Below are 13,013 nucleotides of genomic sequence, written 5' to 3' on the forward strand. Positions count from 1 at the left end.
CTCATCATCTTCTTCAAATTGCTCTTCTTCCATGACTACGTTCTGGAAACGGGTCTTCACCCTTTGGTCTTCATTGGCATCTTTGCTTCTTTGCAAAATCTGCAACTACTCATTAGCTCTTCCATATGGATTTGGATTTCTAGGAGAAAAGGTATTAGGAACTCTTCCTTTCCCAGGGTGCTGCTCAACCTTTAATTTGGATATTTTAGAGGCTAATGACTCTATCATCTTGGTCATTTTATCTATCTTGGGATCTGAAGATGATGAAGACTCGCCCCTCTGTCTCCTTCTATCAACATTTCCCTTGAGCTTCTCTGCAACCATGATGTTTGATTCTACTTCCAAGGCTGCATCCTGCATATCAGCCAAAGTAGCACATCGCCTGTCCCTCAATAGTAGACAAAAGTCAGAATCAAAGGCACTGGCATAGGTGAGTTTAGCAGAGGTAGTGGTGGGTTTTACTTTAGCTGGTATCTTGTTGTACATGTAATATCCCTCCCCTTAATAATAAATAATAAATAATAATAAATAATACAAAAATAATAATTAATAATAAAAATAATGAATAATAATAAATAAATCACTTAATAATAAATAATAAAAATCATAAATCATAACTGTTAAATAATAAATGATATTAAAAATTATATAAAAAGAAATAAATAATAAAAATAAAAATAGTAATAACCATATTAAAGCTCTAAATAAGAATAAATAGAAATAAAACAAGAAAACTATCAAAAAGAAGGAAATAAAACAAGAAAGCTAAAAATCAAAAGAAAAGTAAAGAAATAAAACAAGAAAAAAAGTTGCATGCAGACACATGGAGTGTGTGCATGTGGTTCCCCTTCCAATGTTTTGTTCTATTTAATAGATGGTGAGGAAGATGAGAGGCATTCCTGCATTCCATCTTTCCAAGATTCTATCTTTCATTCTCTTGGGAGAATGGTGTTTTAAGACATAGGAGTCACTGGCAGTAGTACGTTGATTGAGGGCTCAGGGGTGGCCAGTTGTAGCAAATCCTTGCACAATTGAGCCTACGGTTGGGTGGAGAGTCGTCCCCAAAACCTTGTTGCGGTAAGCCTACTTCTACGACAGGTAAGCACTATTCTTAGTTGAATTTAATGTTAAGTTAATTAGATATTTATTTTTGGACTGTTACATATGGTATCAGAGCTTTGGCTCAACCCTTAGGGCCTATGGGCATCTTAGAGAAAAAATTATTTTGTTGGAATTTTTAACTTGACTTGTTTTGAAAGACAGGATGGGTACTTCTGGGAGGCCGCATATTTTTTTTTCTTCTACAAACTCTTGCTATACATGTAAATTTTTTTAGCATAGTTATATTTTGAAGGTGTTTATTTTAAATTCATTCCTATGAGTAATTTCCGCTGCAAATCTTATCCTGTACATATTATGGATTTATTACTTGGTTCCGTACATCCGTCTATGCTTCATAGTGCTGGCAGAGAAGGTATTGGTAGAGATGCTGTCGAAGCATGTTGATGATTTCTGTAGAGAGCTTGTGCTTATTGTGATCCAGCCAAACTTCAATCTCATTTTGCATGAAAAGTATTAATAAAACCCCTCTTATTTTCTCTATTCTTGTAAAAGCCACTCTTTCCTTCACTGGTATTGATGATCCTTACGAGGTACCGTAAATTGTGAGGTATGCAATATATCTATCATTGAGCTAAAATGTGTGCGACTTTTCCTAAATTTTGTTTCATTTTGAGTATTCGGTAACTTAATTGAGTTTTGTCGATTGATTTGTGAATATTTGTATAAGTAAACTTTACATTATTCTCTAAATGTTTTTTTTATATCCCATTACAATTGCCCAGCTGGTGTGAAATGTAATTGTTTTGTTATGCATGAATGGTTTTACTCAATTTTCTTTTAATAGGATAACATTTCAACACACTGCTGTAATTCTTTGTAACGGATTTAATACTTGATATCTTTTGTTGGGTCATTTGTTGGTGAAGTCGGTCATATATTAGGGGTTTTTTCAGTGGTCCTGATCACATGTAATATGGGCAAATATTTGTTTAATAAACCATCAAAGCACTATGTAAATGCGTAACAAAAAGAACATTGGTTATCCTCCAATTTTTCTGGCAAGAAAGACAATGTCAAGTTGGCCTTCTTAAACTCTAAACCCCTCAACAAAGTCTATATATGTGCATGTATCCTTGGACTTATAGTAAAACATTATCTCTGCGAAGAACGTGAAGAATACGTATTCTGGGCTTTGATCCAAGGTTCTGACATTGAGTTTGAGGTCAATGAAGAATTCTGTTTCTATTCCTTTTATGAGGTCAATGGTGATCTAGCCTACGACACTTGGGCGATTTGGTCTTGATTTGATTGGATTAATTTGTCAAAAATACAAAGAGTTGAGTACGAAGGCCTGGAATGCATACTGCTGCAATTTGATTCAATATGAGTTAAAGCTAGTGGATCTTGTGATGCTGACTGTGGGGTAGTCTGTGAACTTGGAATTCTGAGTGCTATAGATTGGGCTTTGTGAGTTCATGCAATGGCAGCCTGAGAGAAGTGAAAGACCGATGCATAATCTGTCCATGGCTGATGCAACCTGTGTGAGGAATACGCTGAAGTGCTACAACAATTCGGATGAATATTGAGCTGGTTTGATTGCAGTCATAAACGATCAACTTGGCATATCATTGGTGTGAAAAGTACTATGAAAGCGATCTTGGTTCCATGGTGTGTTTCGTTTCCTATTTTAAATATGACAAGGCACGTGGATCGGGTCATAGTGTTGTGACTTCTCAACAACACTCTGACATTTACCAAATAACATATATGGACCGGGTCATCAGGCTTTGACAGAGACAGGACATCCTTGATTCGAACGTAAGAACGTTCATTCAGGGTATTCTTATAAATGATCTTTCTCTGTAAACCAAGTTGTAATAGTATTAGGGTTCAAAACTAACCAGGTAGCTCGAATATTTCGATTCCTTATAGTGTTGCAGGACGCTGTATTCAAATTAATATCGAAGCTCCCAAGATGCAGAAGGGATCAGCAGAGAGAGTGAAGGTTGTCAAGACATGGGAGAGCCCATTTGCAATGAGAGTGCTGATTGCACTGGAAGAAAAATGCATTAGCTATGAATTACAGGAAGAAAATACGCGCTACAAGAGTCAATTGCCACTGCAAATGGATCCTATTCACAAGCAGATACCTGTATTCCTTCACAACGGCAAGCCTCTTGCAGAGTCTTTGATAATCCTCCAGTACATCGACGAAGCATGGCCGTCTGCTAGTCCTGAGAAAAGGTTCATGCCCTCGACTCCATATGACCGAGCCATTGCCAGATTCTGGGCCGCATTCAGAATCAAACAGAAAATCCCTCCATGATAGGGAAAGCCTCGGTGAATTGGACTGCGAAATGTTATAATCCTATATCAAAGTAATGCGTTGAAACTTTACATCAGGGTTGGTTTTTAGTCTCATCTAGAGTTGGGTTTCAGAGTGTATCATACATTCTCTAAAAACCTGAAAACCGAGTGTTTTTGGCAGATGCAGATTTTGAATACCTGAAAATCCTAATAGATTTCTTCAGAGTAAACCTAGACATAGAAAAAAAAAAAAAAAAAAAATCTCAACAGTGCTGGCTTTCCTCATTTAGAATGACAATTCCAAATTGCTAACCCCTCGAATTTTTTTTGGAATGCATTCACGTTGTTTTGTTTAATTATGTTGGTGATTATGTTTCAGGCAAGACTTTTCAAAACTTTTGAGCAAATAGTTGCAATCCAAATTGCAGAAGGGCAGTGTTGCTGTAAAAGTTGGGGGTTGGGTTTCTGTTCACATGCAGGCAATTTTATGTCTTATCCAGGGAATCATTATGGCTAAAATGTATTGTAATTTAAGGGTTTTGATATGGTGTTGCCTTCGCAGGTGCGCTTGCAGGCGGACCATCTTATTAATAAAAGGATTTTATTTTGTGTTTTGGGGAGGGATAACCTTCCCAGTCATCCGATCTGGTTCTGGGTCGGGTGGCGGTGTCTCTTCTTATTATGGTGTGGAATATTTCTTTGATGGTTTGATTTCTTGAATTTCCTTAGAGTAATTATTTAATAGCCATAAGAATCTCAAGATACACTTGCTTAAACAGATACATCATGAATTTGCAGAATTAATATTGGTGATGAACAAATTTTCAAGTACCTTCTTAGCACAATAATGCCACCAATATTCTTAAGCTTTAGTCATTCAAATTTGGATTATACATTGAGACAATTCTCTAAGATTTATTCTGACATCATTAGTACCTTCTAATTCATGTTTCCATGGTTATACTACAAAAATTCGTAATTGTTGATAATTTATGGTTTAAGTATTGTGATTGTTGATAATTTATGATAAAAACATATCTTATTAAACTCATAACTCTGATAATAAGGATAACTTATTAACCTTGTTAGACTTTGATAATAATTATTATTGAGTATATTGGTTCTTGTTTATGATGAATCTTGAGTTACAATAGTGTTTTTATTTCTCTTACAAGGTCTCTAGATCAACCTTCTTTTCTTTTACAGTTCATCAATTTTTTTATCACATTTTGATAACTGATCTGGTTTTGGTAGAAGTAAGGCCTAATATTGAATTAAGTGTAAGTTAAAGTTTGGTGCACTCATTAGTTCCTTATTGGTTTCTCATGCATCATTATATACAACTGATTAAAGATATAGTTTTATTATGACTCATTGATTCATTGAAAAAGTATATAATCTTGTAATATTGGATGGTGATAATCTACCCATAATTGACGATGTATAATTCTCTGAAAGATTGCACTATTGAAATGGTATTCTGGCATGTTTTTTTTGTAACAAATCTTAATGCTGGTGTAACTACTCACCACTGGTTCATTTTACAGTTTACATAGCACTTGAAGTATTTGGATAATTGAAGTTGAAATTTGTCACCAAGAATGGAGTAATTCCAACTGGGTCACTGATTTGGACTACCAAGGCTGACTAAAAAGGATAAATCAACTTCTGTATTGTATGCATTGGTTATGAAGTCGCTAGCGATTTCGTCTGGGAGATTTCCTCATGTACAACCTGGCAGCTGAAACGCTGGGGTACGCTTCAAAGATCTTTGTTCTCCATAAAGAGCTTTTGGCTCCTTATTTTTATGATCTAAGGTAAGCGTGGTGAGTGATTTAAGGTCATTTCCCAAACATAACGTTCAATTTCATACCCTCTTTGCCCAAGGTTGGTTGGCTGAGTCCAGCTCGTGAAGCCTCAAGTACTTTTTCCCATGTCCTTCTCCATGTGAGAAAAAACATTGAAAAAACTAAAGGTATCTAGTGGGAAAATAAATTTGTTAAATTATCAGTGAGAATACAATTTCAATAATTTTACATAAAGAAAAAATAGAATATTTGTTAATAATATGTTAAATAAATACAAATATATTTTGATTTCTATATTTTATTATAAAGATTTATTTTAACTTATATGCTTCTTTTATTTTAGGGATAAGGATGAAAGATAATTTAATTTTATATGCTTCTTTTTATTTTAGGGATAAGGATGAAAGATAATTTAATTTTATATGCTTCTTTTTATTTTAGGGATAAGGATGAAAGATAATTTAATTTTTTATTTTTATGGAAGAGGATGAAAAATAATTTGATCTCAAATTTTGTCTGTATTTTATTATAAAGATTTATTTTAATTTATATGTTTCTTTTATTTTTATGAATGAGGATGAAAGATAATTTAATCTTTTTATTTTTAGGCATGAGGATAAAAGATAATTTAATCTCAAGTTTTTTTCCTACTAGAAGGTATTTATGTTATTTTATTATTTTATTTTAAATAAGTGATAATATTAATTATTAATTCTTGAATTTTGGGATTTATTAAGAATAAATTAGAGTTGAGTTTAATTAGTTATTAATATAATCACTAAAATAGTGATAATCACTCATAATATTTATTTATGTAGAAGATATGTTTAGCATGGTTCCTAGCTACTATCATACAATTTACAAATTTTTAGTCTAACAATGTTTAAAAAGCTTAAGGTATTTAAGCTTAAGATATTTTAGGTTTACTCCACATGATGTTTTACTATGAAGTTTATAGAAATTTGTTTTTATATTTGCAATATTGTTATGGTGGGTTTTTTTTCACTTTACAATGTTAAGTTCATTTTTCCTTTCATTTTAGTTTCACAATGACTCACCTCATTCACATTAAGCTCTAGAATGCTCCTTGTTGACACATGTACCTACACAATACATGAACCATTGCAAAAAATCAAAACAAAACAATAAACCTTAATTAAATGGTAGGCGGGGCCTCTCTCCATAGGTGTAATAAGGTGATCATTGTGCTTTTCAATGATGCTTTTATGTGTGAATGGCGCTATTAGGAGGAGCACACTAGTTTGTTTCCGCATACTAGAGGCCCAAGTTGCATAGTATCTTATGCAAGTTTGATCAAAATAGTTAACAAAAATGTTCTTATGTATGTGGTATATAGTTTGTAAGTCGGGTATTAAACTACCCAAACTCTAAGTTTTATTATGTCAACTAACTTAGGGCTAACCTCGATCACTACATAAGAAAGGGCACTGCTTGTGAATCTTGGCGTGCATCATATTGCTCTCAAAGTATTTAAAAGGCTATTATAAAGAGCACTAATATATTACATTGATGTGATAACCACAACTTACATGCAATATATCAAACATGTCTTTTATCATATGATAACACTCCACTTTGATCATGTTGACAGTGTTGGACCTGCCAACATTCAAAGGGGTTTCTCGGATATGCGGTCCCAACTAGACCTCACACCATTTGGTGTGCGAGCCCCATCAAGAATATGTCTCAGTTGTCATCTACTTAAATATTTTCCTTGACTTTAGTTGTGAGAAAGAGAGAGAATCACATATGTGCCTTCAAAAAGCAAGTAAGTGTGCCTGGTTAATGTTTGGTTGCAAGTACATCAAAGTTCTTCTACTGCGGAGAGAAGAGGAAGTGAACCTCTAAGGGAGAGGTAATAGTACCACCCTGTTATCACTCCAGGAAGCTCTCCTAGGTTGTAGCTCGGAGATGCCTGGTAACATATAAATCTTCAATATTGTTCTCTGAACTATTGGAATGGATGATGGTTTGGATCAAGTCAGATGACTATTTCAACTCTGTTTTCACTCAAGACGTGCATGAACACCCTCAGCTTTACAAGGCTTTAGATCACTAATGCTCAATAGTTTATAGATTCAATGGATATATGGAGAATACTGATTGTACCAACAGATGCATACATAAACACATATGAATGGCTAGCTACAGGAAGTAAATGAAGCTTGCAAATCTAATTTATCAACGCAAAGATAAGATGACAGTTATCTGGCATTAGACACAGAAGAAAACATGAATAACCTATTCAAGTGCAAGCTTAGAACAGAAGAGAAAATGGGAATTGAACATGTAACAACAAAAGAAGCTTATATTGCTGGAATGAAGATGAGAAGCTAGAGGAGCAGAGTATCCACAGTCTCCAAAAGTTGAACCCCTCATCCTTCTAACTTTCAGCCATTTATAGGCTTTTTCACAATGCTCCTAAACTTTCAAAGGCTCGAAGTGTCTTAGTCTATCCTCTCTATCTTCTCAACGACTTGATGCCATGACTAGACACGCATGAGCTTGGAGGTTTCTTTTCTAACAGCAGAGTAATCGCATTCTGGTAATTTGTTGCACTGTCGGGGAGCTCGCTCATGCCAGCGATGCTCCATGATCACTTCTGTTGGTTTTGGCTACGTCGTGTTATGGCTTTTTATCCCTCCCGCCTCTGTCTGGATGAGTGCATCGAGTCCGGCTAATCGCATCGCACATATACATGTATAAAGGCCCCACTCCATAATGTTTCCCCGATTGTGATCCGCCGATGCGATTGATCGCAATCGCATATCGCAATAACCCCGGGTCGTTTGGTGAGCGCTCTGTTGCGTTGGACGATTGCGATTCTGCGATGCAATGTGGGTCGTCGATCTGTGCGCTTGATCGATGGTCCACGTTGACTCCGCCATTCTCCATCGCAAGTTCCACATAGTCTGCGCTGATATCCGTCGGTTGCCATCGCCGATTGCGATCCGCTGACTGGATCTGGACCGTTGATCAACCAGATTTGATGGCTGTTGTGCATTCATTTCTCAAGCCTCCACTGCTCTGTTTTTTTACTGTTTCCTTGGGTTTTTGCCTCCTAATAGTGTTTTTCCGCCTGTCTGAAGGTTTTTCTCTTGTGATTATTTTGATCTTTTAAATGATTTTCAAAGACTCTGAAAGTGTTTTGGATCTGTTTGGCACTGCACCTCAGGTGCTAACACTGGCTCCTTCTGGGGATGAAAGCCTCCCTGTGAGGTTTCAAGAATTACATACCGATGCCTTTCCTATAAAACCAAAATCAAATCTATCTCCTAGTGTTCCATTAGGCGTGGAGTTTATTTTATATAGAAAATAAAAACTGAAAAACATATTTACAATATCAAGGCTTTAAAGCCTTAAATGAAATAAAGTTTCAAGAACTGCCATTGACTGGGCTACCAAAAACATCTTCTCCTTCTAGACTGTGCAGAATAAAGGTATTGTTCTGCTGAATTTGAGTGATGACAAACAGACATGTCCATAAGGAGTCAAACTTACCATGATTACCTTTCTTTTCCTTCAATGCATCGCATTTGAGAACCTAGTCACCATCTTGGAAATTTCCCACTTTTGCCTTCCTGTCAAAGGTTTCTTTGATTTTCTTCTGATGAACTTTTGACTTCTCAACCAGCTGCTCTCTGATCTGCTGTAATTCAACCAGGTTATTCATTCTCCTTACCATGTCATTTGTTTCATCCTGTTCTTCTTGAAAGAATTTGACCACAGGGAGAATCAGCTGGATAGGAAAAACAACATCAGTGCCATAAACCAGTTTAAATGGAGAATTTTCTATGGACTTCTTGTTGGTAACTCTGTCGGCCCATAGTGCAAACTTCAACTTGGAATCCCAGCTCTTTTTGTTGTCCTCCAACTGTTTTTTTATTATCCTTACAATACTCTTGTTAGATGATTCTGCAAGGCCATTGCCTTGAGGATAATATGAGGTAGAATGCACCAATTGAATGCCCATGGATTCACACATGTCCACCAATTCTTCTGCCCTGAAAGTTGCTACATTATCAGTGACTAGTTTGGTTGGGCAACCAAATCTAGTGAAAATATTCTCATTCAAGAACTTTATGATAACCTGATGATTAGCATTTTTAGTGGGTACGACCTCAATCCATTTGGTGAAATAATTAGTGGCTACCAAGATCCATTTGTGCTGGCCACTGGAATGTGGATTAATCTCACCTATGAAGTCCAAGCCCCACTGCTGGAAGGGACCATTGACATGTATTGGCTTCAAGGGCAGAGATTTTAGCTACTATCTTCCTGCAAACCTCTAACATTTGTCACAAGATTTCACAAAAGAAAACACATCAGAGAACAGAGTAGGCCAATAATACCCAGCTCTCAGGATTTTGTGGGCTGTGGTTTTCCAATAATGATGCCCTCCACAGATGCTAGAATGGAACTAGTGCATGACTTCCACAGATTGTCCTTTATCTAGGCATCTCAAGAGGATTCCTGATGGGTCTCTCCAATAAAGCAGGTTTTTATTAATGCAGAATTTGGCTGATCTGAGCTTAATGGCCCGGGCTTGACTTGAGCTAAGCCCTGGAGGGACTTCTAGCTTCTGCAAAAAATGAACTATACTAGAATACCATTCACAGGTGGCTAGATTTTCAACCAAACACTGATTCTTCTCTTGCTCTTCTGCTGCTTCCTCTGTCTGCTCATCACCTGAATTTGAACCCATGCAATTGATGTCTAACAAACTGCAATTTTCCTCAACCATAAGTTTAGCCATTACTAGCCTTGGACAAGCTTAGTGGGCTTCACCTCTATGTTAAACTGTGTGAATTTTGCAATCCATTTAGCTCTCTTTCCATCAATATCTGGCTGAGTTAAGACATCTTTTACTAAGGCTGAAGGTACATATGCAACCACTTTGGAATGCAGAATATAAATTCTGAATGCCTTTAAAGATTTTATGAGAGCATAAGCTTGTTTTTCAATAAGGTCATACCTTAGTTCAGCATCCCTCAGAGTTTCGCTAAAAAAGGCCACGGGGTGCTCTACGTCTTTATCATTTTTCTGCAACAGAATTGTTACAAGTGTATCATAAGAGGCAAAAGAGAAGATATAAAACTCCTTGGCGTAATCTGGGCTGATTAGAGTGGGAGCTTCCATGATAGCTTGTTTGATGGCTTCAAAAGAGCTTCTTGCAGCATCTGTCCACTTTATTTTTTATCATTTCTTCAACATGGAAGTGATGTGCTTCACTAGTTCTGCAAAGTTTGGAATAAACCTCCTGACAAAGTTAATCTTACCCAGGAAAGATTGAATGTCCCTTTTTGACCTTGGGAGGGACAGTGTCTGAATTGCTTGAACTCTTGTTGGATCAATCTTCACACCTTTAGCAGAAACAATATGTCCCAGCAGTTTGCCTTCTTCTAGAACAAACTGTGACTTCTTTGGGTTCACAGAAATTCTGAACTATATGCACTTTAGAAACACCTTCTTCAAATGCTGCAAATGGTCCTTGTGTGTGCTAGAAAAGACTGTTATGTCATCAAGGTAAATAAGGACAAACTTGTCATTTTCTCCCACAAAGGCTATGTCCATGGCCCTCTCAAAAGTAGCCCCAGCATTCATCAGTCGAAAAGGCATCTTGGAGTACATGAAAGTACCCCAAGGAGTAGTGAAGGCGGTCTTTTCCTGATCTTCTGGATGTACAAAAATCGGATTGTAACCTGAAAATCCATCTAGAAAAGACATGACTCTAGCCCCTGAAACTTTTTGCAGCAAGTGTTCCATCTTGGGCAGGGGGTAGTTGTCTTTTTTAGAGAATTTGTTCATATTCCTGAAGTCAACACAAAGCTTGATTTCTCCATTCTTCTTTCTTACTACCACAAGGTTAGCTATCCACTTTGAATACCTTAGGGGAACTATGATCTTGGCATCCAGCAGCTGCTTGATTTCCTTTTCAATCAAAAGAAATATGAGAGGGCTAATAGGTCTTAACTTCTGCTTAAAAGGGATGGTGTTCTTCTCCAGTGGAATCTTATGCTGAATGACGTTAGTGTCATAAGTCTTAAGATCACTGTATTCCCAAGCGAAAATATCAACAAATTGTTTCATTAGGGTGCAATACTTGGAACTCTGGGCAGAAGACAAGTGAGTGGACAGATTTATGTATTTTGGATGGGCTAGACTCCTCACATTATGTTTATGAACTACAGACTCATTTTATTTTTTGGCAGGCTTATAAGGTATATCACTATGATCAAACAGCTTCTCTAGGGGCACCAATCCTTTGGGTATATGGTTACTAGGCAGTTGAACAATGTTGTCCTAACCAATCTCGTCCTTTAGCTTGGACTGGTTTCATTCTTCCATGGTTTCGTTTTCTTGGTTGATGTGCATTTCAGAAAATTCATCAATGACTTGTAAAAAACTATTAATTTCATCATCATCTTCAAAAACTTTCCAGTATTTGACATTGTCAGGCAGAGATGGTCTATATTTCACCTGAACTTCATAAGTCAACTTGGGAGGCAAAGGAGGAATAAACATGCTAGCAGACACAACATGGGAATCAGCAAGCTGGTTCTTCATTCTCGGGATGTAATAGATTCTGAAAATATTAAAAGAGTCATTGAGCTTCCATACCTCATCTTTGTATGCTTTCAGCCTTGGATGCTTTGCTTGGAAATTTTTGTTGACCTGCTGAATGATAAGGTCTGTGTCTCCAAACACTTTCAGACCTTTGATGCCCATTTATTTAGCAGCGTTTAAGCCCAATATCAAGGCTTCGTACTCTGCTATGTTATTTGTGACCTGAAAAGTTAACTTGAAAGATAAATGAATGCATTCTTGTGTGGGGGACACAAGGACTACACCTGCCCTTGCAGCTTCCTTAGAGCAAGCTCCATCAAAGAACATGTCCCAAATTTGTGGGCCTTCTTCCTCTGTGATCTGGCAAACTGGTTTCTTAAGTTGCGTGGAGGCCAACTAGGATTCTTCAATATGAAGAATACAAGCTCCAAAATCAGTGTCGACAGCATAGATGGGATGATTAGTGGGATTCCTTTCATCACTGATAATATAAGCCAACTAAGCTTCTTTGTATAATCTCCTGCTCTCACCTCCAAAAACTGGGACAGTAGCGTAGGACAGATCATTTTGTAATGTTCCACCTAATCTCTTGATCCAACCTCTAGAAAGCAACATGCCAAACTTGGGGGGTACATTTGCTACCACAATATCCATCATCATGCTCTTCATGGGCAGCTGAGACAAAGTGATGGCTAGGTCCTTGATTAATCCTAGACATTTCACTTTTCTAGAGTCAAAAGAAAACAGGTCATGATAAGGCTTGGTAATGTCAAGACCCAACTCATCCATGACAACCTTGGGCATTAGATTATGGTTGGCTCGAGTGTCCAGAAGGAAATTGTGAAGGATTTTGTCGTGAATAGTCAGAGAGACATAAAATGATGGGGAGTTGTCATCATAATTTTCAATCATTGGGCTGAGAACAACAGTTGGTTTGTCATCTTGCAGATTTACATAGTCGATGGAGGCTTGGATGGCATTAGGCTCAAGGGCCTCGAGGATTGATCTCTTTAATGACTCATTCTTCACTAGTTCAATCAGAGGTATAGGTATTCTTAGCTTCTGAATTTCTGATTGAAAACTGAAAGGAGAAGGAGACTTGTTAAGGCCTCTTACCTTATGAGTTGGAGCTTTAAGGATGATGGGATCAACTGTTGATCGCTTCTGCTTATTAGCTTGTTGTATTGCAGGGACATCAGCTCTCTGAACAGGAGTTTCCTTGGCATTATTCACCTTCGACCTTAGATT

The 13,013-nt window shown here is 37.0% G+C and overlaps 1 protein-coding gene across 1 annotated transcript; it reads left to right on the forward strand.

Moving 5' to 3' along the window:
* The first annotated feature begins 3,037 nt into the window (after positions 1-3,037).
* On the forward strand, positions 3,038-3,388 carry LOC149186832 (glutathione S-transferase U22-like). Its single transcript, XM_089409466.1, has one exon. The coding sequence runs from the start codon at positions 3,038-3,040 to the stop codon at positions 3,386-3,388; it is 351 nt and encodes a 116-aa protein (XP_089265592.1).
* The last annotated feature ends 9,625 nt before the right edge of the window (positions 3,389-13,013 follow it).

This window comes from Pinus tabuliformis, chromosome 3_1, assembly GCF_031772625.1.
Source record: "Pinus tabuliformis cultivar Carrire ecotype Pingquan chromosome 3_1, CPIR1, whole genome shotgun sequence".
Taxonomy (NCBI): Eukaryota; Viridiplantae; Streptophyta; class Pinopsida; order Pinales; family Pinaceae; genus Pinus; species Pinus tabuliformis.